The sequence below is a fragment of the Trachemys scripta genome, unplaced genomic scaffold, assembly GCF_013100865.1.
Source record: "Trachemys scripta elegans isolate TJP31775 unplaced genomic scaffold, CAS_Tse_1.0 scaffold_26, whole genome shotgun sequence".
Lineage (NCBI taxonomy): Eukaryota > Metazoa > Chordata > Testudines > Emydidae > Trachemys > Trachemys scripta.
The window spans coordinates 1,514,031-1,540,125 of NW_023260511.1; the positions used below are offsets into that span (position 1 = coordinate 1,514,031).

At 46.2% G+C, this 26,095-nt stretch overlaps 1 protein-coding gene across 1 annotated transcript in view; it reads right to left on the bottom strand.

The window, feature by feature from the left end:
• LOC117870309 (girdin-like) overlaps positions 1 to 21,570 on the bottom strand; it is a 94,235-nt gene extending 72,665 nt beyond the window's left edge. Inside the window, exons 1-4 of the mRNA XM_034757412.1 lie at positions 21,422 to 21,570; positions 20,774 to 21,127; positions 10,304 to 10,345; positions 1,790 to 1,831 (exon numbers count right to left, since the gene is read on the bottom strand). Coding sequence (XP_034613303.1) covers positions 1,790 to 1,831; positions 10,304 to 10,345; positions 20,774 to 21,127; positions 21,422 to 21,548 — 565 coding nt within the window. The 5' untranslated portion in view covers positions 21,549 to 21,570. The remainder of the gene's footprint in view (positions 1 to 1,789; positions 1,832 to 10,303; positions 10,346 to 20,773; positions 21,128 to 21,421) is intronic.
• Positions 21,571 to 26,095: the final 4,525 nt, after the last annotated feature.

Here is a 26,095-nt window from a genome sequence, read left to right on the forward strand (position 1 = left end):
AGAAATTAGGTCCTTTTCCTGCTGGGTAACTTCCCGCTCCCTCTCCTCCAGGACCACATGTTGATCTCAAAAGGCCCTTCTCTCCTCCTTGTGCTTCTGAGCTCCTCAGTTGTCCACACACACAGAAAACTCAACACCAACAGCACCCGGTCTTGTTCTTTGGAGAATAGGCCATCGCTCATTGGTGGCAATTGCTACTTTGCTGTTCCTTCTTCTCCTGCTGCTGGGTAGGCCTGAGGCTGTGGTCCTCATCTCCAAAACCTTGGAAGCTGGGGTGGCTGGTGTACCCAACCACAACTCACAACTGCAGTGCAGGCTGTATTTTTGGCCATTAACATGTGCATGAGTTGGTTCAAAGGCCAAAGTACCTGCTTAGACTTCATCCCGATTCCCCAATTGCCACCACATCACAAACCTACTCCTGAGTGTGTCTTTCCCCTTCCTTTCAGGCAGTGGGAGAACCCTCATTCTCGCATCTCCTTTCTCCTTTCCTCTGCTGCTCTCTGCAGATGCTCCCCTCCCTACATGGGACCCACTTCCTCTGACAGAGCAGTCAGGATGGACCCATCCTCAGTTTGTGATTTCTTATCTTTTGTGGTGTAGCTATTTCACTGGTTCACCACACACAACTGAGTCTTCCAGCCTCAACAGGGCAGAATTTTAATATAAAAAATAAGCAGAAGAAAGGAAAAGAAAAAAAAACCAAGCCATTTCCAACCCATTTTCTCCATCATGAAAAAGCTAAAAAGGGAACAACCCCTATTTTGTCCCTTTGTAGCTCACCTTAGAAAAAGGACGTCCTGTTAATGATACAAAAACTACAACATATGTCACATGTGACAAGGTCAGATTGGGAACAGGTGGAGAGACAGTTCTCAGCAGCCTGAGGATAGGAACAATAAAATAAAATAAAATAAAATAAAATAAAATAAAAACCCTTCTTTCTATCCTTAAGGACACCCCCTTCTTCCACCCCCTTCTCCCCTGTGGTGCTGCATGGCAGACAATACATGCTCCCTATCAAAAGAGAAGGGGTCTTTGCTGAGCACACCCACTCCTGCCGCTGCTTCTCTTGGGGGAGCTGCTGGTATTTGCCATCTCCATCCCAGTCCAGCACCTACCATTGCTCCTCCACCAGCCGGGGATGGCTTCTCTCCCCTACTCAGGCCTGGTTCTCAGAGTGTTACTATATCATGTTTTAGCTGCATGTTGAATATAATCCATCATCAGAACCTGTGCAGACCTCCATACAGAAAAGGTGCCAGGTAAGGAAACAATTGCACCTGCCACCTCCATGAGTCAGAGTCATGCAATACAGTAAGATCTCCTTTTCTTCCTTCTTCTTCCATCCTCCCCCTTTTTATCATCCTCCAAATACCAGTCCATCTTGTCTCTGACCCTTTCAGAGATGACATCTCCCCTCTCCTCTCCTCAGTACTCCACCTCTCTCCCAATCTAAACTCTCCCAGGATTAGAATTTTAAAATCCCTTATTCTATGTTTCTGCTTTCATGAAAAAGTCATAATTGCAGATTTTGAAATGGAAAATTCAATTCTAGCTGTGAGGAGAGGGAATGAAAAATGAGAAACTAGACCAGTATGAAAAATAAAAACTTTCAGTTTTGCCAAATATTTCAGTATGCAGTGCAATATCGTTTTGCAGTTTGACTACACTGTATTAATTTACATGGATTCTAATAGGAAATGTATTATATCGTCATCCAGACCCTCCAAATATTGATATATTTGCACAACCCATGGAATTTTTCACAAATTGATGTCTCACTTACCAGGAGCACTGGAATTTGCATTTATAAGATTTGGAACAGGATCTAGAAAACAAAGGATAGGAAGATTGGCAAAATGTAATGAAGTGCATAGTTTATCACTACCCTATTAAAGTTGATGATGATGATGGATTCTCCCATTGCTTTAATGGGTGAGTGATATTACAACTGATAAAAACAACAAGGAGTCAGGTGGCACCTTAAAGACTAATAGATTTATTTGGGCATAAGGTTTCATGGGTAAAAACCTCACGTCTTAAGATGCTTAGAGTGAAAGTTACAGATGCAGGCATTATATACTGACACATGAGGAGAGGGGAGTTACTTCGCAAGTGGAGAACCAGTGTTGACAGGGCCAATTCAATCAGGGTGGATGTAGTCCACTCCCAATAATAGATGAGGAGGTGTCAATTCCAGGAGAGGAAAGCTCCTTCTGTAATGAGCCAGCCACTCCCAGTCCCTATTCAAGCCCAGATTAATGGTGTTAAATTTGCAAATGAATTTTAGTTCTGCTGTTTCTCTTTGAAGTCTGTTTCTGAAGTTTTTTTGTTCAATAATAGTGACTTTTAAATCTGTAATAGAAGAGAATGACCAGGGAGATTGAAGTGTTCACTTACTGGCTTTTGTATGTTACTGTAAGCAGAGTCAGGATGAGCTCTACCCTGACATCTGGTGGTGAATTATGGTGAGTGTGGAAAAGAACTCCAGGGGCTGATCTTGTTTGCATAGGCACACCCAAAGCAACTCAAAGTGGTTACTTTGGCTGGTGTGGGATCCCCAGTTTTCTCTGTTATTGGGGCAGGAAGAATAAAGTTTTGTTACCCTGATTCTGTGAATCAAGGCCAGTGGAACTGTTGTATGACAGAAGGACTGAGTGAGTCCTTCACCATTACCTAAGTAGCACTTGCTTGACAAGGGGCATGGGTTACAAAATCAAGTGAATTGAGAGAGGATGGGGACAGGTATTTGTACCTGATGGTATGTGCTGTCTCCCCCCCCCCTCCCCCGGTTTGAAACACCAATTGCACTACCTCCTCTCTCCACTGTTGAATGTCAGAGCTAACTTTGATACTATTAGGAGTCTAGTTACAGACTGCTGAGCTGAATTCACTTTGGGCCAATGATGCACTAGCACTGGGGCTCCCCTACTATGAGCTGAAATTGCTAAGAGCTGAAATCACAAAAGAGCTAAAGTTATTAAGAGCTGAGATCACTGAGTGCTGTGTTAACTAGTGGGGGAGCCTGAAGCTATATTGCTAAGCAGCTGGCAGAGCAATTTGTGGGGACGACTGGAGGAGAGCGAGCGGCGCAGAGCCTTTCGGGGACGGTTGGAGCAGCCCAAGGAAAGGCGAGCGGAGCTGTTTGCTGGGACGGCTGGAGCGGCTCACAGGTCGGTGAGCGGAGCAGAGCAGCTTGTAGAGAGGAGCAGTTTGTGGGACGGCAGGAAGTGGACTGGCTCGTGGTGAAGACTGTGGCGGAACATCACGGAGAGACGGCCAGCCGGCCTCGGATCACGTAAGGTGCCCCTTAACACCCTGCGTGCCCCTCCCCCCCTTTTACTCTGGGGCTGCACTGACCAGGGACAGAGACTTTGGGGTCTGTTGGACTTTTGGAACTGTGGGTGGTTGCTGGAACCAAGAGACTTTGGGGGTGTTGGACTTTGGGGACTCTGGGTGATTTTTGGGTTGCTGGATTCAAGAACCAAAGGGAAAGGACACAGCCCAATTTGCTGGGGTGGGTTTTTTGCTCATGGTTTGTGTTATGAATCCTGTTTGTGGTGTTTTTCCAATTTAATGCTGATGTCGTTTACCTCATGTTATTAAACATTTTCTGTTACACTCAGACTCCGTGCTTGCGAGAGGGGAAGTATTGCCTCTTAGAGGCACCCAGGGGGTGGTATCTAATTGTCCCAGGTCACTGGGTGGGGGCTCGAGCCGGTTTTGCATTGCGTTATTGAAACAGAACCCCTAGATACAGAACCCGGCCCTTGTTGCTGCCAACTTAGATAGGCAGAAGGGTTACATTACCATTCCTGATGTCCAATTTGTGTCCATTTATTCTTTTGCGGAGGGACTGTCCGGTTTGGCCAATGTACATGGTAGAGGGGCATTGCTGGCACATGATGGCATATATAACATTAATAGATGTGCACGTGAATGAGCCCTTGATGGTGTGGCTGATGTGGTTGGGTCCTCTGATGGTGTCGCCAGAGTAGATATGGGGACAGAGTAGGCAACGAGGTTTGCTACAGGGATTAGTTCCTGGGTTGGTGTTTCTGTGGTGTGGTGTGTAGTTGCTGGTGAGTATTTGCTCCAGTGGTGTTCTGTTATTGTTATTTCCACCCCACCATCAACCTCAGCCTGGACCAGTCCACACAAGAGATCCACTTCCTGGACACTACAGTGAAAATAAGTGATGGTCACATATACACCACCCTATACCGGAAACCTACTGACCGCTATACGTACCTACATGCCTCCAGCTTCCATCCAAGACACATCACGTGATCCATTGTATACACACAAGCCCTAAAATACAACCGAATTTGCTCCAACCCCTCAGACAGAGACAAACACCTATAAGATCTTTATCAAGCATTCTTAAAACTACAATACCCACCTGGGGAAGTGAGGAAACAGATTGACAGAACAAGACGGGTACCCAGAAATCACCTACTACAGGACAGGCCCAATAAGGACAATAACAGAACACCACTGGCCATCACATACAGCCCCCAGCTAAAACCTCTCCAGTGCATTATCCACGATCTACAACCTATCCTGGAAAATGATCCCTCACTCTCACAGACCTTGGGAGGCAGGCCAGTCCTCGCTTACAGACAACCCCCCAACCTGAAGCAAATACTCACCAGCAACTACACACCACACCACACCACAGAAACACCAACCCAGGAACCAATCCCTGTAGCAAATCTCATTGCCTACTCTGTCCCCATATCTACTCTGGCGACACCATTAGAGCACCCAACCACATCAGCCACACCATCAAGGGCTCATTCACCTGCACATCTACTAATGTTATATATGCCATCATGTGCCAGCAATGCCCCTCTGCCATGTACATTGGCCAAACTGGACAGTCCCTCCGCAAAAGAATAAATGGACACAAATCGGACATCAGGAATGGTAACATACAAAAGCCAGTAAGTGAACACTTCAATCTCCCTGGTCATTCTATTACAGATTTAAAAGTCACTATTATTGAACAAAAAAACTTCAGAAACAGACTTCAAAGAGAAACAGCAGAATTAAAATTCATTTGCAAATTTAACACCATTAATCTGGGCTTGAATAGGGACTGGGAGTGGCTGGCTCATTACAGAAGCAGCTTTTCCTCTCCTGGAATTGACACCTCCTCATCTATTATTGGGAGTGGACTACATCAGTCTGATTGAATTGGCCCTGTCAACACTGGTTCTCCACTTGCGAAGTAACTCCCTTCTCCTCATGTGTCAGTATATAATGCCTGCGTCTGTAACTTTCACTCTATCCATTTGAAGAAGTGAGGTTTTTACCCATGAAAGCTTATGCCCAAATAAATCTGTTAGTCTTTAAGGTGCCACCTGACTCCTTGTTGTTTTTGTAGATACAGACTAACACGGCTACCCCCGATACTATTACAACTGATAATTTCTATCCCCGTAGATTATAATTTTATACAGAAAATACAGATTTACAAGAGAAATTAAATATCAATATCTAACATTTACAGGGATGGACAATACAGATGCATAGTATTTACAACATGTTTAGAGGACGGTTCTCTCCTTTTCGGGGCTGCTGCCATGCATTAGTAGCTCACGGTTGTAATACAAGCCTCGACTGTGTCTGGCCTAAGTCAGGCCCAAAAAGCAGAAGTGGGGTTCAGGCCTACCTCTGCTTTGGCTACAGCCCTGCTGTAGAAATTATGTTCTACACACAGGTCTTTACTCCATTAGGGGCTTTGCTTGCATTTGGTGCTGAGTGCCCCTCAGAAATGGAGGAAGGCCCATGTCCAATGAAGTGGAGGAGGGAGTAGCCACAGATAGGGCCAGTAACACGTTGGAATGGATAATTGTTCCCTTGTCGATTTCAAAGCTTGTTTCATTGTCTGCACAAATCTTTCAGCTAATCCATTGGTGTATGGATGATATGGTGCTGAAGTGATGTGGTGTATCCCATTTGCCTTCATAAAATTTTGAAACTGCGGTCCATTGTCACTCACAAATTGTTCTGGCAGACCAAAACAACTAAAGAGTCCTTGTAGTTTTTGGATAGTACTCTCTGCAGTAGTAGACTGCATTATAGAGACTTCTGGTCATTTAGAATGGGCATCTACCACCACCAAGAACATTCTTCCTTCAAGTGGGCCAGCGAAGTCAACATGAATATGTTGCCATGGGTTTTCAGGCCAGTCCCATGGGTGTAGGAGTGCCCACTGGGGTGCATTCCTCACACCCTCACATGACATACAAGCTCTTGGCTTCTCTTCAATAGCACTGTCCAATCCAGGCCACCAAAAATAGCTTCGCACAATTTCCTTCATGCGCACAGTGACCGGAATGGAGCTGTTCTAACATCTGTGATCTCAGTGGTGGTGGGATAATGACACATCTCCCCCACAACAAACAACCAGATTGGATTGATAACTCCATCCTCCTGGACATGTAGGTAACAAGGTCGGGTGAGAACGGAGAGGTGCGTTCCATGCATCACCAGTCCATAACTTGGGACAATACTGTGTCAACTCAAGTTGCCTTCTTTACCTGAGTAGCGGGGATGGGTGTATTCTCTACCTGTTCAAAGTAAAAGATTTCCTTCTGGGCAATATACTCATGTTTGACTGGCAAAGGCAGCCTTGAGAGACCATCCGCATTGCCATGGAGAGTGGATTTCTGATATTTGATTTCATAGGTGTGCGCGGAAAGCAACAACGCCCAATGTTGAATACGACTAGCAGCTAATGGGGGAATGCCTGTGTGGGGTCCAAAAATTGAAGTCAGTGGTCGATGGTCTGTGAGAAGAGTAAACTTCCGTCCGAACAGGTAGTGATGAAACTTCCGAATTCCGAAAACTATTCCCAATGCCTCACGTTCAATTTTGACATAGTTAATTTCTGCTTTGCTTAGAGTGCGTGAAGCAAAATAAATAGGTCTCTCTCTTCTCCCGAAGGCATAATGTGTGACACGACTGCACCCACTCCATAAGGGGGTGCATCACAGGCCAACTGTAGGGGTAAGGATGGATCAAAGTGCGTCAGAACTTCAGAATTTAGCAATGCATCCTTAGCTTTGTTAAATGCAACATCACAGGCCTCAGTCCACTTCCAGGCCTTGTTATGCCCAAGGAGTTCGTGAAGTGGTTTTAGCAATGTGGCTAACTGTGAGATGAACTTTCCATAATAGTTCAATAGTCCTAGAAATAAGCAAAGCTGGCTAACATTTCAAGGAGGGGGAGCCTTCACAATAGCCTTAACTTTTGCAGGGGTCTGACGAAGACCTGTAGCATCAATGATGTGTCCCAAATATTCAACAGAGGGCTGGAAGAATTCACACTTATCTTTGTGGACTCGTAGGCCATACTCTTCCAGTTTTTGTAGGGTAGCCTCTAAATTCTTTAGGTGATCCTCCTCATTCCTTCCAGTGACCAGGATGTCGTCCAGATAGCACTGGACTCCTGGCAAGCCAACAAGATCTGGTCCATAGCCCTCTGGAAGAGGGCGGGAGCAGACGTTATTCCGAAGGGTAGGTGACAGTATCGATAAAGCCCCTTATGCGTCACAATAGTCTTGGGACTTTTCATCGATGTGCCTCTGTAAATACGCTTGACTCAGATCAATCTTACTGAACTTTTGTCCCCCAACCAGGCCTGCAAAGAGGTCATCGACGCGGGGAAGTGGGTATTGCTCTGCACACAACAGTGGGTTGACAGTGACTTTAAAATCACCGCAAATCCAGAGGGAGCCATCTTTCTTCACTATTTGAACAATAGGAGTTGCCCATGGGCTATGGGTAACTGGTATTAGGACTCCTTTTGTGACCAGGCACTCCAGGTCCGCTTCAACCTTTGGCCTGATGGCATATGGCACAGTTCTGGCTTTTAGATATTTGGTTGACTGTCAGGTTTAATGTTCAATGTCACAGTGATTCCCTTCATACTTCCCAGATCGTCTCCAAAAACAGCAGCATGTTTCCTTAGTATAGCAGGCAGACTGGTTTCTTCTTTAGTCATTCAGTGCACTTCTGCCCAGTTCAGCTGGATCTTCCTAAGCCATGAACTACCCATTAAGGCTGGATAATTACCTCTCACCACAAACAGTGGCAATTTAGCAGCCTGTCCATTGAGCTCCACCTTAACATCAGTAGTGCCCAATATGGGCACAGCATCTCCCATATATGTCTTCAGAACTCTTTTTGTTGCTTTCAGAGGAAGATGCTGAAGTTTTTCTTTATATACAGCCTCAGAAACCAGCAAGACGGCTGCACCAGGGTCCAGTTCCATGCATATATGTTCGCTGTCCAACAACGGGGTTACCCAGTATTTATGTGAGCCCACTGCCAAAGACAAAACGTGGAGTGGCTCTTCTTGTGATGAAATGTCTCCTTGGTCATCCTGGGTCTGCTCTAGGGTATGCAGATTTCCCTTTTTGGTCGGCAAGACCACAGGCCTCTTTTTCTTTTGTTTACAGGCACACTTGATGTGTCCCTTTTTGCCACAGTGTCGACACACCAGGTCCTTACACCAGCATTCTGATGCATGGTGACCTGGCTTACCACAGTGGTAACATTCCTGACTCCCCAGAGTTTTGTGGGTAGGTTCTTGTGACACCTTATGCACCCTAGGGGATGCACCGATGGATTGCGCCTCCTTTGTTGCCAGTTCCATAGAGACCGCAATGTCAGCAGCCTTCTGTAAGGTAAGCTGAACCTCTATCAATAGGCGCTTCCGTATAGCTTCACTGTGCAGGCCACACACTAACCTGCACGTAGGGCGTCATTTAGTATCTCCTTAAATTCACAGTGTTCTGCAAGCATTCTCAAAGTTGCTACAAATTGTACAACTGTTTCGTCTACTTTCTGGGCTCTTTTGTTGAACCTATATCTTTCAGCAATTACCAATGGTTTTGGAGAAAAATGGGACCACAGAATTTCCACAAAGTCACTGTAAGATTTGGTCTCTGGCTTAGCACGGTGTAGTAAACTGCATAGCAGGGAGTAGGTCTTAGCCACTACAACACTTAAGAATATTGGCACCTTCTTTTCTTCTGTAATGTCATTTGTAATAACAAAAAGCTCAAAACACTCAGTATATATGTGCCATTGCACTATAGTCTCCTCAAAAGGTTCCAGTAGCCCTGTAAGTTTAGCCATGGTTTAAGTTTCGCCATGGTTTAAGTTTCAGTTTCCACAGTCAGTGCAAACAAGCCAGTTCTCACGCCCTTCTAGCAGCAAAAAGGGTTTTTTGGACCTTGACTTCTACTTCCTTCTGTTGCTGGGGCAGCACAGACATCCCACCACGTCGCCATGTTGTTATATCCTTGGATGTAGCAGTTTTAGGAAGAAATCACTGGAGACACAGAGAGCTATGAACCTTGTAACCAGCCACTTATTGCCACACACTAAACTAAACCAGAACCAGCCAAAACTGGCTGGGCTGTCCCCTAATAATCTAACTCAGTTGCCATAGCAACAACAAGATTCTATTACCACGACAACCAAATACACAACAGGAGTAGGTGATGAAGCACCTGGGGAGGTGGTGGAATCTACTTCCTTAAAGGTTTTTAAGGTCAGGCTTGACAAATCCCTGGCTGGGATGATTTAGTTGGGGGTTGGTCCTGCTTTGAGCAAGGGGTTGGACAAGATGACCTCCTGAGGTCCCTTGAAACCCTGATATGCTATGATTCTATGGTTCTCAGGGTGTTACTATATCATGTGGTAACTGCATGTTGCATATAATCCATCATCAGAACCTGTGTAGACCTCCAAATGGAAAAGGTGCCCGGTTAGAAAACAATTGCACCTGCCACTTCCTTGAATCAGAATAATGCAATGCAGTAACATCTCCTTTGCCTCCTCCTTCTTCTCTCCTTCCCCTTCTCATCATCCTACAAATACTTGTCCATCTTCTCCCTGTCCCTTCCAGAGACACTATCTCCCCTTTCCTCTCCTCAGTACTCCACCTCTCCCCCAATCTAAACTCTCCCAGGATCAGAATTTTAAAATCCCTTATTCTGTGTTTCTGCTTTCATGAAAAAGTGGTAATTGCAGATTTTGAAATGGAAAATTCAATTCTAGCTGTGAGGAGAGGGGATGAAAAATGAGAAACTAGACCAGTATGAAAGAGAAAAACTTTTAGTTTTGCCAAATATTTCAGTGGTTGTTTTGCAGTGTGACTACACTATATTAATTTACATGGATTCTAATTGGAAATGTATTATATCTCCATCCAGACCCTCCAAATTGCGATATGTGTTTCACAAACCATGGTATTTTTCACAGATTGAAGTCTCACTTACCAGGAGCATTGGAATTTGTATTTCTACGATTTCGAACAGCATCTAGAAAACAAAGGATACAAAGGTGGGCAAAATGTAGATGAAGTGAATAGTTTATCACTACTCTATTACAGTTGATGATGATTATCGATTCTCCCGTTGCTTTGATGGGGAGTGATATTACAACTGATGATTTCTATCCCTGTAGATTACAATTTTATACATAAATACAGGTTTACAAGAGAAATTTCACATTAATATCTAACATTTACAGGGATGGACACCACAGATGCAGAGAATTGACAACATATTTAGAGGACGATTCTCTCCTTTTTGGGGCTGCTGCCATGAAGTAGTAGCACACGGTTGTAATACAAGCCTGGACTGTGTGTGGCCTAAGTCATGACCAAAAAGCAGAAGTGGGGTTCAGGCCTACCTCTGCATTGGCTACAGCTCTGCCTTAGAAATGCCTGTTCCACACATAGGTCTTTACTCCGTTGGGGACTTTGCTTACATTTGGTGCTGTGTGCCCCTCAGAAACAGAAATGGAGGAAGGACCATGTCCAATGAAGTGGAGGAGGGAGTAGCCACAGATATGGCCAGTAACACAGTGTGGGCTTGGAGAAAGACCCCAACAGCAGCCCAAAGGGGAGAGGGTTGGGGAAAGTAAAGTTGTTTTTTGTTTGAAAACTCCCATAAATGAAGTGCTCTCAGACTCCCCCCCCAAAAAAATCACAGACAAAGCATGGGTAGAGAAACATAGGGCTGAACAAATCCCTCCTCCTGCAAACTTACCCAAGACACCATCTTAACATATAGTTTTATTATTAATTTAAACAGAAGAGGTTCGTGGGGTGGGGGGACAGGAAGCCTTAACTCCCTTCTTCCAGCAGAAGAAGGCCTGCTCATGAGAAGTTAGGTTCTTCTCCTGCTGGGTAACTTCCCGCTCCCTCTCCTCCAGGACCACATGTTGATCTCAAAAGGCCCTTCTCTCCTCCTTGTGCTTCTCAGCTCCTCAGCTGTCCACACACACAGAAAACTCAGCACCAACAGCACCTGGTCTTCTTTGGAGAAGGGGCCAGGGCTCATTGGTGGCAATTTCTACTTTGCTGTTCCTTCTTCTCCTGCTGCTGGGTTATCCTGAGGCTGTGGTCCTCATCTCCAAAACCTTGAGAGCTGGGGTGGCTGGTGTACCACAACTCACAACTGCAAAGCAGGCTGTATTCTTGGCCATTAACATGTGCATGAGTTGGTTCAAAGGCCAAAGTATCTGCTTAGACTTCATCCTGACTCCCCAGTTGCCACCACATGTCAAACCTACTCCTGAGTGTGTCTTTCCCCTTCCTTACAGGCAGTGGGAGAACCCTCTGTGCCCCCATCCTCCCACCTCCTTTCTCACTTCCTCTGCTGCTCTCTGCAGATGCTCCCCTCCCTCCATGGGACCCACTTCATCTGACAGAGCAGCCAAGATGCACCCACCCTCAGTGTGTACTTTCCTATCTTTTGTGATGTAGCTATTTCACTGGTTCAACACACAATTTAGTCTTCCAGCCCAGACAGGACAGAGTTTTAATATAAAAAATAAGCAGAAGAAAGGAAAAGAAAAAAGCAAGCCATTTCAAACCTACTTTCTTCATCATGAAAAAGCTAAAAAGGGAATGAGCCCTACTTCGTCCCTTTGCAGCTCACCTTAAAAAACGGACTTTGTGTTAATGATCCAAAAACTACAACATATGCCAAGTGTGACAAGGTCAGATTGGGAACAGGTGGAGAGACAGCACTCAGCAGCCTGAGGACAGGAACAATAAAATAAAATAAAATAAAAACCCTTCTTTCTATCCTTAAGTACACCCCCTTCTTCCTCCAAGGCCCCTCTGTCTCCCTAGAGGTCATCCCTCTCCACATCATCACACACTATGGGCTGAGGCATGGACGCTGTGGTGCTGCATGACAGAAAATACATGCTCCCTATCAAAGAGAGGGGTCTCTGCTGGGCACACCCACTCCTGCCTCTGCTTCTCTTGGGGGATCTGCTAGTATTTGCCATCTCCACCCAAGTCCAATGCCTATCATTGCTCCTCCTCCAGCCGGAGATGGCCTCTCTCCCCTACTCAGGCGAACAGCGGAGGCTAACAGAGGGAGTTTGCCTGGGAGTTTGCCTGGGGAGCACCCACTGAGGCTTTCATCTTTCGGGTTTGTCTGAGTAGATACTGCAACATCTGAGGAAGCTCTTAGAAGGAAGGTAATATGGAAGGTGAGCATTAAGCTGTTGTAACTTGCACAGGTTGTGCCATGTTTGTCTTTCTTCCACAGGACAGAAGCGACTTTGTCTATACAAAGTGCAAGCTGGTCTCCATATTGGAAGAGAAGGTTCGCGGTCTGGAGAAACAAGTATCGACCCTGCATTACATAAGAGAAAATGAAGATTTCCTGGACAGGTGTCAGGATATGCTTCTACGGGCACAACATTCTGAAGAATCAGAGCTGGCTGCACAGCGGGGACAGAGGGACGGTGAAGAAATTTGGCAGCATGTGACCTCCAGAAGAAGAAAGAGGAGTGTCCATGTACCAGCAATGGAGATACAGGTGATCAACCATTTTCATGTTCTCTCCACAGGTACTAATGTGGAGAGTGGACTAGATGATACATCTGAGGGAAGGGAGCAGAAGGACACTCCACCGATTGGACAGCATAAGATGCACTGTCCTAGGGATGGAGGTTCCATGACCACCACTCCCAAGATAAGGAGGAGGATGGTGGTGGTCGGGGACTCCCTCCTCAGGGGGACTGAGTCAACTATCTGCCACCACCACTGGGAAAACCGAGAGGTCTGTTGCTTGCCAGGAGCTAGGATTCACAATGTGACAGAGACTGCCAAAACTCATCAAGCCCTCGGATCGCTACCCCTTCCTGCTTCTCCACGTGGGCACCAATGATACTGCCAAGAATGACCTTGAGTGGATCACTGCAGACTATGTGGCTCTGGGAAGAAAGATAAAGGAGTTTGAGGCGCAAGTGGTGTTCTCGTCCATCCTCTCTGTGCAAGGAAAAGGCCGGGGTAGAGACTGTTGAATCGTGGAGGTCAATGAATAGCTACGCAGGTGGTGTCGGAGAGAAGGCTTTGGATTCTTTGACCATGAGATGGCGTTCCAGGAAGGAGGAGTGCTAGGCAGAGACAGGCTCCACCTAACGAAGAGAGGGAAGAGCATCTTTCCAAGCAGGCTGGCTAACCTAGTGAGGAGGGCTTTAAACTAGGTTCACTGGGGAAAGGAGACCAAAGCCCTGAGGTAAGTGGGGAAATGGGATACCGGGAGGAAGCACGAGCAGGAGAGTGCAGCAGGGTGGGGATTCCTCTCTGATACTGAGAAAACGGAACGATCTGTGAGTTATCTTAAGTGCCTATACACATATGCAAGAAGCCTGGGAAACAAGCAGGGAGAACTGGAAGTCCTGGCACAGTCAACGAACTATGACGCAATTGAAATATCAGACATAGGTGTGCGCAGCACATTTCATTAGGGTGTGCACCCAGGGAGCCCCACCCTAGCCCTGCCCCCGCCCTTCCCTAGACCCGCCCCCATCCACTCCCTCCTACTTCCCGCCCCCGACTGCCCCCCTCAGAACTCCCAACCCCCCCTGCTCCTTGTCCCCTGACTGCCCCTTCCTGAGACCTCCCCCCCACTGTAACTGCCTTCCTAGGACCCTACCCCCTACCTGTCCCCTGACTGCCCCGACCCTTAACCACACCCCTGCTCCCAGACAGACCCCCAGGACTCCCATGCCTATCCAACCGCTCCCCATCCCCTGACTGCCCCCGAGACCCTCTGGCCTATATCCAACCCGCCCGGCCCAGCCCCCTCACCACGCCGCAGCTCAGAACAGAGTCCCCACCAAATCCCACCCCCTGGACATCCCCTTGACCAATGGCGTGATGGCACTTCCAGGGCGAGTGCAGAGAGCACCAACCAAGCTGGAGCACAGTGGTGGAAGAGCGCTATGACTAATGTAAGTCAACAAAGGTCATGTGTAGTGCTGGGGAGGTGGTGATTGGCTGGGCGGGGGTAAGAGGGTTCTGTTTGGGGCAGTCTGGGTGCAGGCAACTCAGTGGGGGATCTGGATGTACAGGGAGATTCCAGGTGTAGGGGTAATGGGAGTCTGTGGGGGGACCAAGTGAAAGTGGTTGGAACTCAGTGGGGGGGTCTGGGTGCAGGGGAGGTGGGGTTCATTTGGGTGGGGGTCTGGGTGGAGGTGGTTGGGGCTCAGTGGGGAGGGTGTCTGGGGGGGTTCATCAGGGTGGTACAGATGCAGGAAAGGTGGGGCTTGTCAGAGTGAGGGTTTGAAGGGCCTGCTGAACAGGGGAGCCTCAGCTGCTGCCAAGGGGATCTGCACACTGGGCCCCCACTTCCCCTATCCCCTTCTCTTCCCCATCCCATGCCCCTTCCCCACCGTTCCATCTCTTCCGCATCCCATCCTCTTCCTTCCCAAACTGCCTCTTTCCCCATGCCCCCGCTTCCCCTATCCTCATCTCTTCCCCATCCCATGCCTCTTTCCCACAGCTCCATCTCCTCTCCATCCCACCACCTTCCTTCCCCCCTGCCCCCACTTCCCCCATTCTCTTCTCTTTCCCATCCCATGCCCCTTCCCCACCACTCCATCTCCTCCCCATCCCACCCCCATCTTTCCCCCCTGCCTCTTTTCCCCTGCTCTGCCCCGCCCCACAACTCACTGTTGTACAAAATGAAGGATGGCTCCTAGAACACAGAAGGGAGCTCAACCAGCCCTAGGACCCAGAAGGTCGTGTCCAGCTGCAAAGTCCAGGAACCTGAGCAGCACCTTCTTTTTTCAGCAGGGCTGCAGCAACTCTGTATTCACAGAAAGGGGGGGCAGTGGCGTGACCTTGCATCCCATGTGGCCCTCCACCCCCCACCTCTATTTGGGGGGTAATGCCCCCAAACTGTGCCATGAACATTCCCAATCACACACCCCTGTTTCTCCTTCGCTTTCGGCAGGGAAGCAAAGAACGCTGCAGGAGGGGGACCTGGGCTGTTTTCATTCCCCCTGGGGCCCAGGAGTACCTCACATAGATCCCCACTGCCCAGAACCATCCCCAGAGACCCAGCGCCCCCACCTGCCTGGCCCCCAGCCACACTCACCGGCCTGCTAGGTGGGGGCTAATTGCCTTGCCTGGGCTGAGCCAGCGTCACAGCTGGGGTTGGTGGGGGAATCAGAGGCGGCCTGCCCCCCTCATAACCTCCTTGCCTGGCGCTCAGACAAACCCTCCCCACCATGCTGGCCAAGAATGACCCGGCCCCTGCACTGGTCCCAGGTGGCTGAGCCCCGGGATGCGGGGCAGGCTGAGCAAGAGGAGCTGGAGCAGCTCCCTCCCCATCCCTGCTGGGGAGGTGCGGTCAGGGAGCTCTAGCACCCCCCCCCCCACAGCTCCCATTGGCCGGGGTTCCTGGCCAATGGGCTGGGAACCGGGTCAGCGCTGGGAGGGAGGCAGCGGGCAGCGTTGTTTCTGCCGAGACTCTCCCTGCACGCAGGGACGCTGGGGATGGAGGAGCTACCCCCAAGGTGAGAGCACCCCACCCTGCTCCCTGTCTCCCGACTGCCCCCGCCCCTTGTCCAACCCCCCTCAGGCTCCTAGCAGCGTCTGGCTCAGCGCGGAGCCATACACACAGCCCCGCGGGAGCACGCAGCCCCGCCCCCCACAGCTCTGACTGCCCTGCATTAGAGTGTGCACAGGCACACCTGGCACACCCCGTGCGCACGCCTATGATATCAGAGACTTGGTGGGATAACTCACATGACTGGAGTGCTGTCATGGATGGTTATAAACTGTTCAGGAAGGACAGGCAGGGCAGAAAAGGTGGGGGAGTTGATTGCATGTATGAGAGCAGTATGACTGCTCAGAGCTCTGGTATGAAGCTGCAGAAAAACCTGAGAGTCTCTGGATTAAGTTTAGAAGTGTGAGCAACAAGGGTGATGTCATGGTGGGAGTCTGCTATAGACCACCAGACCAGATGGATGAGGGGACGAGGTTTTCTTCCAGCAACTAACAGAAGTTGCTAGATCGCATGCCCTGGTTCTCATGGGAGACTTCAATCACCCGCATATCTACTGGGAGAGCAATACAGCAGTGCACAGACAATCCAGGAAGCTTTTTGAAAGTGTAGGGGACAATTTCCTGGTGCAAGTGCTGGAGGAACCAACTAGGGGCAGAGCTCTTCTTGACCTGCTGCTCACAAAACAAGAAGAATTAGTAGGGGACGCAAAAGTGGGTGGGAACGTGGGAGGCAGTGACCATGAGATGGTCGAGTTCAGGATCCTGACACAAGGAAGAAAGGAGAGCAGCAGAATATGGACCCGGGACTTCAGAAAAGCAGACTTTGACTCCCTCAGGAAACTGATGGCCAGGATCCCCTGGGAGTATAACATGAAGGGGAAAGGAGTCCAGGAGAGCTGGCTGTATTTTAAAGAATAGTTATTGAGGTTGCAGGAACAAACCATCCCAATGTGTAGAAAGAATAGTAAATGTGGCAGGCAACCAGCTTGGCTGAACAGTGAAATCCTTGCTGATCTTAAACACAAAAAAGAAGCTTACAAGAAGTGGAAGATTGGACAAATGACCAGGGAGGAGTATAAAAATATTGCTCAGACATGCAGGAGTGAAATCAGGAAGGCCAAATCACACTTGGAGTTGCAGCTAGCAAGAGATGGTAAGAGTAACAAGAAGGGTTTCTTCAGGTATGTTAGCAACAAGAAGAAAGTCAAGGAAAGTGTGGGCCCCTTACTGAATGAGGGAGGCAACCTAGTGACAGAGGATATGGAAAAAGCTAATGTACTCAATGCTTTCTTTGCCTCTCTCTTCACGAACGAGGTCAGCTCCCAGACTTTGTGGGCAGCACAGTATGGGGAGGAGGTGACCAGCCCTCTGTGGAGAAAGAAGTGGTTCGGGACTATTTAAAAAAGCTGGATGAGCACAAATCCATTGGGCCGGATGCGCTGCATCCGAGGGTGCTAAAGGAGTTGGCAGTTGTGATTGCAGAGCCATTGGCCATTAGCTTTGAAAACTCATGGTGATCGGGCGAGGTCCCGGATGACTAGAAAAAGGCTTATGTAGTGCCCATCTTTAAAAAAGGGAAGAAAGAGGATCTGGGCTGCTACTTTGAAACCTGTCATTATGCAAGGCACTGCATTTAGCCATATGGAGTGGAAATCCATCAACTTCATGAAAAAACTCGTACAAATACAGAAAGACATAAATATCTTTGTCAGTTTTTAAATTGACTTCCACAAATTAGTCTTTAAATAAGCTTGAATCTCTCAATCTCACTGCACAGGCTCGAACTGAACTTCAGTTTATTCAGAAGCACATGTCCAAATTTGAATGTATTCTGATGTCATCCTTGTGGATGAAGCTATTTACAATGATCCACCAAACTAATCTGGTAATTGAAGCATGCAATGCTACACTTGATGTTTAGAGGAATAACATTGAAAGTCTTATCAATGACATTCAACAGATTCTTAAACAATGGGATGCAATCCTGACTGAGTCGAACAAGGTCAGATCCCAGACTGCTGCACTCGGGAGCACAGCATGGGGAGGAGGTGACCAGCCCTCCGTGGAGGAAGAAGTGGTTCAGGACTATTTAGAAAAGCTGGATGAGCACAAATCCATGGGGCCGGATGTGCTGCATACGAGAGTGCTAAAGGAGTTGGCGGATGTGATTGCAGAGCCATTGGCCATTATCTTTGAAAACTCATGGCGATCGGGGGAGGACACGGATGACTGGAAAAAGGCTAATGTAGTGCCCATCTTTAAAAAAGGGAAGAAAGAGGATCCGGGGAACTACAGGCCAGTCAGCCTCAGCTCAGTCCCTGGAAAAATCATGGAGCAGGTCTTCAGGGAATCAATTCTGAAGCACTTAGAGGAGAGGGAAGTGATCAGGAAGAGTCAGCATGGATTCACCAAGGGAAAGTCATGGCTGACTAACCTAATTGCCTTCTGTGACGAGATAAGTGGTTCTGTGGATGAGGGGAAAGCAGTGGATGTGTTATTCCTTGACTTTAGCAAGGTCTCCCTTGATACGGTCTCCCACAGTATTCTTGCCAGCAAGTTAAAGAAGTATGGGCTGGATGAATGGACTATAAGGTGGATAGAAAGCTGGCTAGATCGTCAGGCTCAATGGGTAGTGATCAACGGCTCCATGTCTAGCTGGCAGCCGGTATCAAGCGGAGTGCCCCAAGGGTCGGTCCTGGGGCCAGTTTTGTTCAATATCTTCATTAATGATCTGGAGGATGGTGTGGACTGACTGCACCCTCAGCAAGTTTGCAGATGACACTAAACTGGGAGGAGTGGTAGATATGCTGGAGGGTAGGGATCGGATACAGAGGGACCTAGACAAATTAGAGGATTGGGCCAATAGAAACCTGATGAGGTTCAACAAGGGAAACTGCGGAGTCCTGCGCTTAGGACAGAAGAATCCCATGCACTGCTACAGACTGAGGACCGAATGGCTAAGCAGCAGTTCTGCAGAAAAGGACCTAGGGTTTACAGTGGACAAGAAGCTGGATATGGAGTTGACAGTGTGCCCTTGTTGCCAAGAAGGCTAACAGCATTTTGGGCTGTATACGTAGGGGCATTGCCAGCAGATCGAGGGACGTGATCATTCCCCTCTATTCGACATTGGTGAGGCCTCATCTGGAGTACTGTGTTCAGTTTTGGGCCCCACAGTACAAGAAGGATGTGGACAAATTGGAAAGAGTCCAGTGGAGGGCAGCAAAAATAATTAGGGGGCTGGATCACATGACTTAGGAGGAGAGACTGAGGGAACTGGGATTGTTTAGTCTGCAGAAGAGAAGAATGAGGGGGGACTTGATAGCTGCTTTCAACTACCTGAAAGGGTGTTCCAAAGAGGATGGATCTAGACTGTTCTCAGTGGTAGCAGATGACAGAACAAGAAGTAATGGTCTCAAGTTGCAGTGGGGGAGGTTTAGATTGGATATTAGGAAAAACTTTTTCACTAGGAGGGTGGTGAAGCACTGGAATGAGTTACCTAGGGAGGTGGTGGAATCTCCTTCCTTAGAGGTTTTTAAGGTCAGGCTTGACAAAGCCCTGGCTGGGATGATTTAGTTGGTGATTGGTCCTGCTTTGAGCAGGGGGTTGGACTAGATGACCTCCTGAGGTCCCTTCCAACCCTGTTATTCTATGATTCTATGATAAAACACATAAAAAGAATCCAGTGACTTGGGCAGAGATTAGACTTTATAACACTGAAAAGCAGCCTCTGATCTGAGAAGAGGGAGACTGCAACTTCGATGTGATGCAAGGGAACTTTAGCTGCTGAAAGTGGCTACATGCAAATACCTTGCTTTCTCAGCAGTGTCAGGATCAGGAGGAGATGGATCAGAGGATTTATTACCCGCTGGATCCACATTAGAGGAAACTTAGCCCTTCCATCTATAAGATGGATAATCAAAAAACTGTTGTGGTTGGATCTCGTAGGTCCCAAAAAGCCAATGGCTGCCACACTTTCCACGAGGTGGCATTCAGGATCATAAGCGGTGAGGGCATTGGTTGGCATAACCCAAGATGAACCAGGTCTCCCGATTCTTCTTCTATCCTCCTCTGCAGGTGGACCTGGCTATTGACCATTGAGAGACACTAAGGGGGCGTTTGGAGAGGGTGCACGTGCGCTGCAGCAGTCACTGCTTGGAGAAGGTTCTACCATAAAGCAGCACAAGGCAGCACTCCCCACATATGATCATATGCAGAGCAACTTAAAGGAGAATATTTGCGTTAGTACCTGTTAGTACGTATTAACACTTGTAGTCCTTCTCCTTTTGTATATTTAATTCATTTATATAAATGAACTATTCTTTAAAATCTTAATGATATTGACAAAGATTATGGTGGATTCTAAGGTCCAGAACTCTGGTCCTTAGCCTATAAGTAACCCCATTCAGGAATTCTGTGCATTAGGCAGAATCTACTAATCCTTGGCACCTCCATGTCTATAGAACTCCAGATATTCATGGAAGCCACCCCCTTAACAAAAAAGCATATACATATTGCTTATCTTGAAAACTTGTCGGTGCTTTCAGCTGTAAACAATCATGCCTTCATCGATCAATCAGGTAAACTGAGAACTGCAAGGGAATGACATACCACTAAGCAAGCGTACCTCTGCATTAACATAGTTTTTATGCCATTGAGTGATATACAAAGGGAGGAAGGGACACTCAGGTTCTTTTTATACTTCAAAAACTTTTAAAACTGGCTAGAAGCCTCTTTTGTTATTCCTCACCTAATTAAACTGAATCCAGTAAGAGTCCGGGAAGATATTCCTCTCATCATCAGAGAGGGCTTGTGTATGACTGATGCAAGTACAGCCTTATATGTCCCTTCTCTGCTACTCCGGGTAAAAAACTATATTATATATAAATATATGTATGTATTTATTTTTGAAATTGTCTTCTCTTACCTGATTTCTCTAGCTGTTCTAATTTCTTTTCCAAATGACTGATTTCCAGAGTGGGCTGTGAAGTTGAAAGTTTCTTCCTTAGGAGATTTTGCCATTGTTTCAATTCATCTCTGCTGGCAAACTGCATGCTGTGTATAGTTTGGAGCTTTTTTTCTATTTCCTGGGACACTTTTTGATCCATGGAGGACAACTGATTAGTTAGGTGTTTAATCTGTGTTTCTAGACCCGAGAGGGGATTTTGTAGCCAGGCTTCTAACTGTGTTTGGACACTTCCTAACTTCTCATCCAATAGCATCTCAGTTGCCCCCAGACTGTTTTTGATCTCCGCTTTCAACTGCTCACCCGTTTTCTTTTCTAATAATAAGGAAGAGAATAATAAAAATAATAAAAAAGAGTTTATTTTAATGAATTATAGATGTTTCTTAAAAGATTTTTTTTTTCATAGAGATGAGAAGGAGAATAACCCAGTGCTTTTATGAAAAGCAGGATTTTGAAGGCAGTATCTTTTCATTTGTGAAAGATGTAGCTCATCGCATCTCCTGCCCAGCCTGATCTGTCCCCTCTCTGCTACTGTGGGGTAAAAAAATATATTTTATGTAAATCTATCTATCTACCTATCTATGTATTTTTGAAATTGTCTTCTCTTACCTGATTTCTCTAGCTGTTCTAATTTCTTTTCCAAATGACTGATTTCCAGAGTAGGCTGTAAAGTTGAAAGTTTCTTCTCTAGGAGATCTTTCCATTGTTCCAATTCATCTCTGCTGGCAAACTGCATGCTGTGTATAGTTTGGAGCTTTTTTTCTTTTTCCTGGGAAACTTTTTGATCAATGGAAGACAAGTGATTAGTCAGCTGTTTAATCTGTGTTTCCAGACAGGCTTGAATTTGGGAAATCACTTCTTATAGTCTTAAAATCCTGTTTCCAGAAGAGAGGCTCTCACTTCACTGAGTCAGGTACGTGTTTAAAGTACCTGAATTCTAAAATGAAATATATTATTTACTCTCTTTGTTCTGAACTTCCAGCTTCTGACATTTGTCCCACAAACCATGATATTCTTCACAGATTACAATTTCATTTACCAGTAATTATCATGTTTATTGTAACAGTGTTTTCTGTGGGTGAAATTCAGCATAGTGCAGATTTTATTCTCCAAACTAAATGAATCTGTTATGAAGTGCGGCTAAGACACATGTAGCCCAATGGGAATTCTCAGATTATTTACCAGAGTAATCTCTGATCTCAACTGGTGCAGCCCGAGCTTAAAAATATAATCAGCAGATATATTATGTACATTTTAGTAATTTTGCATGTTCACAAGTTAATCACACTGTATTTGTGCAATATCCCCTACTTAGTCATGGTGCTCAGAGTGTTACTAAGTAATTTATTAGCTGCATGTTGCATATAATCCATCATCAGAACATCTACAGACCTCCATATGGAAACGATGCCAAGTAAGGAAACAATTGCACCTGCTACCTCCATCAGTCGGAGTCCTGCACTGCAATAACATCTCCTTTTCCTTCTTCTTCTTCCCTCCGCCCCTTTTCATCATTCCCCAAATATCAGTCCATCTTTTCCCTGTCCCTTCCAGAGACACTATCTCTCCTCTCCTGTTCTCAATATTCTCCTTTTCCCCTTCTCCAAACTCTCCCACTATCAGAATTTTTAAATGTCATATTGGGTGTTTCTGTTTCCATTCCAGAATGGAAGTTTCTGATTTTGAAATGGGAAATTCAATTCTAGCTGTCACGGGAGGGGATGAACCATGAGAAATAAGACCAGTATGAAAAATAAAGACTTTTTGTATTGCCAAACGTTGCAGTACTTGTTATGCTGTATGACTACAGTGTATGCATGGATTCTAATAGGATATGTATTAATTATATCGCCTTTCAGACCCTTCAGGTTCTAATATTTGTAGCACAAACCATGCTATTTTTCTCAGATTAATGTTTCACTTACCAGTAGCATTGGGATCTACATTTGTAGGATTTGGAACAGAATCTGGGGGGGATAAAATGGACAAGAAGGTGGTCAAAACGTACATGAAGTGCGTAGCTTTTCACTAATGTATTAGAGTTGATGATGATGGATTCTCCTGTCACTTTGATGGTTGAGTGATATTACAACTGATCATTTATAGCACAGTAGAGTGCAACTTTATACAGAGAATATGGTTTTACAATCAAAATTAAAAATCAATATCTAGCATTTATAAGGATGGACACCACAGATGCACAGAATTTATGACATACCTGGAGGAGGGTTTCCCCTTTCAAGGGCTGCTGCCATGCCAGCAGTAGTAAACTGTTGTAATACAAGCCTGGATTGTGTCTGGATTAAGTCAGGACCATAAAGCAGAATGGAGGACCAGGCCTACCTCAGTCATGCTGCTTTGGCTACAGTTCTGCCTTAGTAATGCATGTTCAATGCATACGGTCTTCATTCTGGGACTTTGCTGCATTTGGTGCTGTGTGCCCCTCAGAAAACAGAAATGTAGGAAGGCACATGTTCCATGGCCAATGAGGTGGAGCATATAGTTACCAAAGACAGGGTGAGCAACACACATGGGCTTGGAGAAGGCATCCCAACAGCAAGCAAGGAGGCGAGGGCTGGGGAAAGTCATGTTGTGTTGTTTGAGAGCTCCTGTAAATGCCGTGTTCTCAGACTCACCAACTAACAAGGGACAAAACACGGATAGGGAGACATGGCTTTGGACAAATCTCTCCCCTTGCATACTACCCTGAGAAGCCAAGTTATATTTTTATTATTATTTTAAACAGAACAAGTTCAGGAGGGGAAGAGGCAGCCTTAACTCCCTTCACCCAGCAGAAGAAGGCCTGCTCATGAGAAGTTAGTCCCTTCTCCTGTTGGGTAACCTCCCTCTCCTCCAGGACCACATGTTGATCTCAAAAGGCCCTTTTCTCCTCCTTGTGCTTCTCAGTTCCTCAGTTATCCACACTCACAGAAAACACAGCAGCAACAGCATCTGGTCTTGTTCTTTGGAGAAGGGGCCAGAGCTCATTGGTGGTGATTGCTGTTCCTTCTTCTCCTGCTGCTGGGTTGGCCTGTGGCTGAGGTCTCCATCTCCAAATCCTTGGAGGCTGGGGCTTCTGGTGTACCCAATCCACAGCACAGGCCACAACGTTGGCCATTAACTTGTTCATCGGTTGGTTCCAAGAGGCCAAAGTGCCTGCTTAGGCTTCATTCTGGCTTCCCAACTGCCTCCACATGCCACCCTTCAGGCAGTAAGGGAGGGATAGCTCAGTGGTTTGAGCATTGACCTCCTAAACCCTAGGTTGTGAGTGCAATCCTTGAGGGGGCCATTTAGGGATCTGGGGATGGTCCTGCTTCGAGCAGGGGGTTGGACTAGATGACCTTCTGAGGTCCCTTCCTGTTCTATGAGTTGGAGACCCTTCTGTACCCCTCCTCCTTGCTCACTTCCCCTGCAGATGCTCCCCTCCCTCCATGGGACCCACTTCTTCTGTGAGAGCAGTCACAATACACCCACCCTTCTTCACCTTCTGCTCTTCCCCACCTCACAAAATAGCTAAAACTCACTTGCCAGGTCCTGTTTTTTGTTGTTGTTGTTTTGTTTTTTTTAATGAAAAGTATTCGGTGGAAAAAACTGTTCTTTTTCTAAACGAGGGAGATGGAATTGACGGCAACCATTTTTTAAATGGATAAAAATCCACTAGGATTCTATAGAAGTGTAAAACTTCATAAATTACTTTCAGTAGAGTTACAGAGGTGAGAAATGACAAAACTTAATGGTGAACTTGAAAGGACTTCAGAAAACAAAATAGATAGATGCTCCTCACATACACATTGCATGCTGTATAAACAGGGCCTGAAAGTATATTCTATTCTATTCCTGCTTGCTGTTTATCTTAGAAATATCAGATTAATAGGAATATCAACCTTGATTTCCCTCCCCAGTTTCTAGAAGATGTTTAAAAAAAACAAACAATTTTTGGACATTCAAAATAAAAAAAATCTTTCCCCTTCAACAACTCAGTGTTTGCTTTCTTAGCTTTTGTGATGTAGTTATTTCACCAGTTCTGCATACAACAAAGAATGTCCTGCCGTAGCTGGAAGATATTTTAATGTAAAAGTATAAGCAGAAGAAGGAACAAGAAGAAAACAAGCCATTTCACTCTTACTTTATCCATCATGAAAAAACTAAAAAGAGAACAAGCCTAGTTTCCTAGAATTCCTGCTTGCTTTTTATTTTAGGAATATCAGATTAACAGGAATATCAACTCTGATCTCTCTAGTTTTCTGAAAGATTTGATGAGGGTTTTAGAAGATGCATGTGGTTAACTACACATGTTGTAATCAAGGGAATTAGGGTATTTGCTCTTTAACAAGGAGGTTTTTTTCCTCCAAAATGTTAGTCATTGAAGTTAAGTAGCAACAATAATAAACAATCACCAATGTATTATAAATTGTCTGAATAAAAATCCCTTTCTTTCTCAACTGCTTGACTTTCACAGTCTTGGCTCTTTTGATGTCATAATTACAATACTTCCTCAGTTACCATAGAATCTTTTAGTTTAGACAGGGCTGGAATTTGTCATGTAAAAATGCAAGTATAAGAAGAAATACATGAAAATGCAGGCCTACTTCAACCATTATATAGAAGCTAAAAAGGGCAGAAAAGCCAACTTTCCCTCTGCCCCGTTTTTTGGTCACTTTAAGAAGACATACCTTTGCTAGGATATTAAAACCACAAAGGATCAGGGATGTGGCAAAGCCAAGTTAAAAGAGAGGGAGAGACAGCTAACAGGGGGCTCTCATCATGAAATACGAAATCTCTCTCCTTGAGAAAACTCTTTCCCCTCTCCAGAGCCTTCCTGTCCCCATAGAGGACATCTCTCTCTTCTCCCTCCCTCAGCTATGGCCAGAGGAACAGACCATGTGGTTCTGCATATATAGCTGCCAGTCAAAAGACACGAGATCTCTGTGGGTCACACTCCTGCCTCTGCTTCTCCTCAGGCAGATGATCTGTCTCTGATAATTAGTATTTCCCTTATTATTATTTGTTTGTGTTTCTACAGTACCTAGGAGCCCTAGTCACAGACCAGGACCCCATTGTGCTAAGTGCTGTACAATCCAACCCATTCCAGAGCCTGCCATTGTCTTTGCTCTGGTAGAGGACGGACTTTCTCTCTCCCAAGCAGCTGCACAGCTCAGGGTGATGCTGCATTACATGGTAGCTGCATGTTGCATAGGATCCATCATCGGAATCTCTGCAGGCCTCCATACTGAAGATATGTCAGGTGAGGAAACACTTGCAACTGCCACTTCCATGAACTGG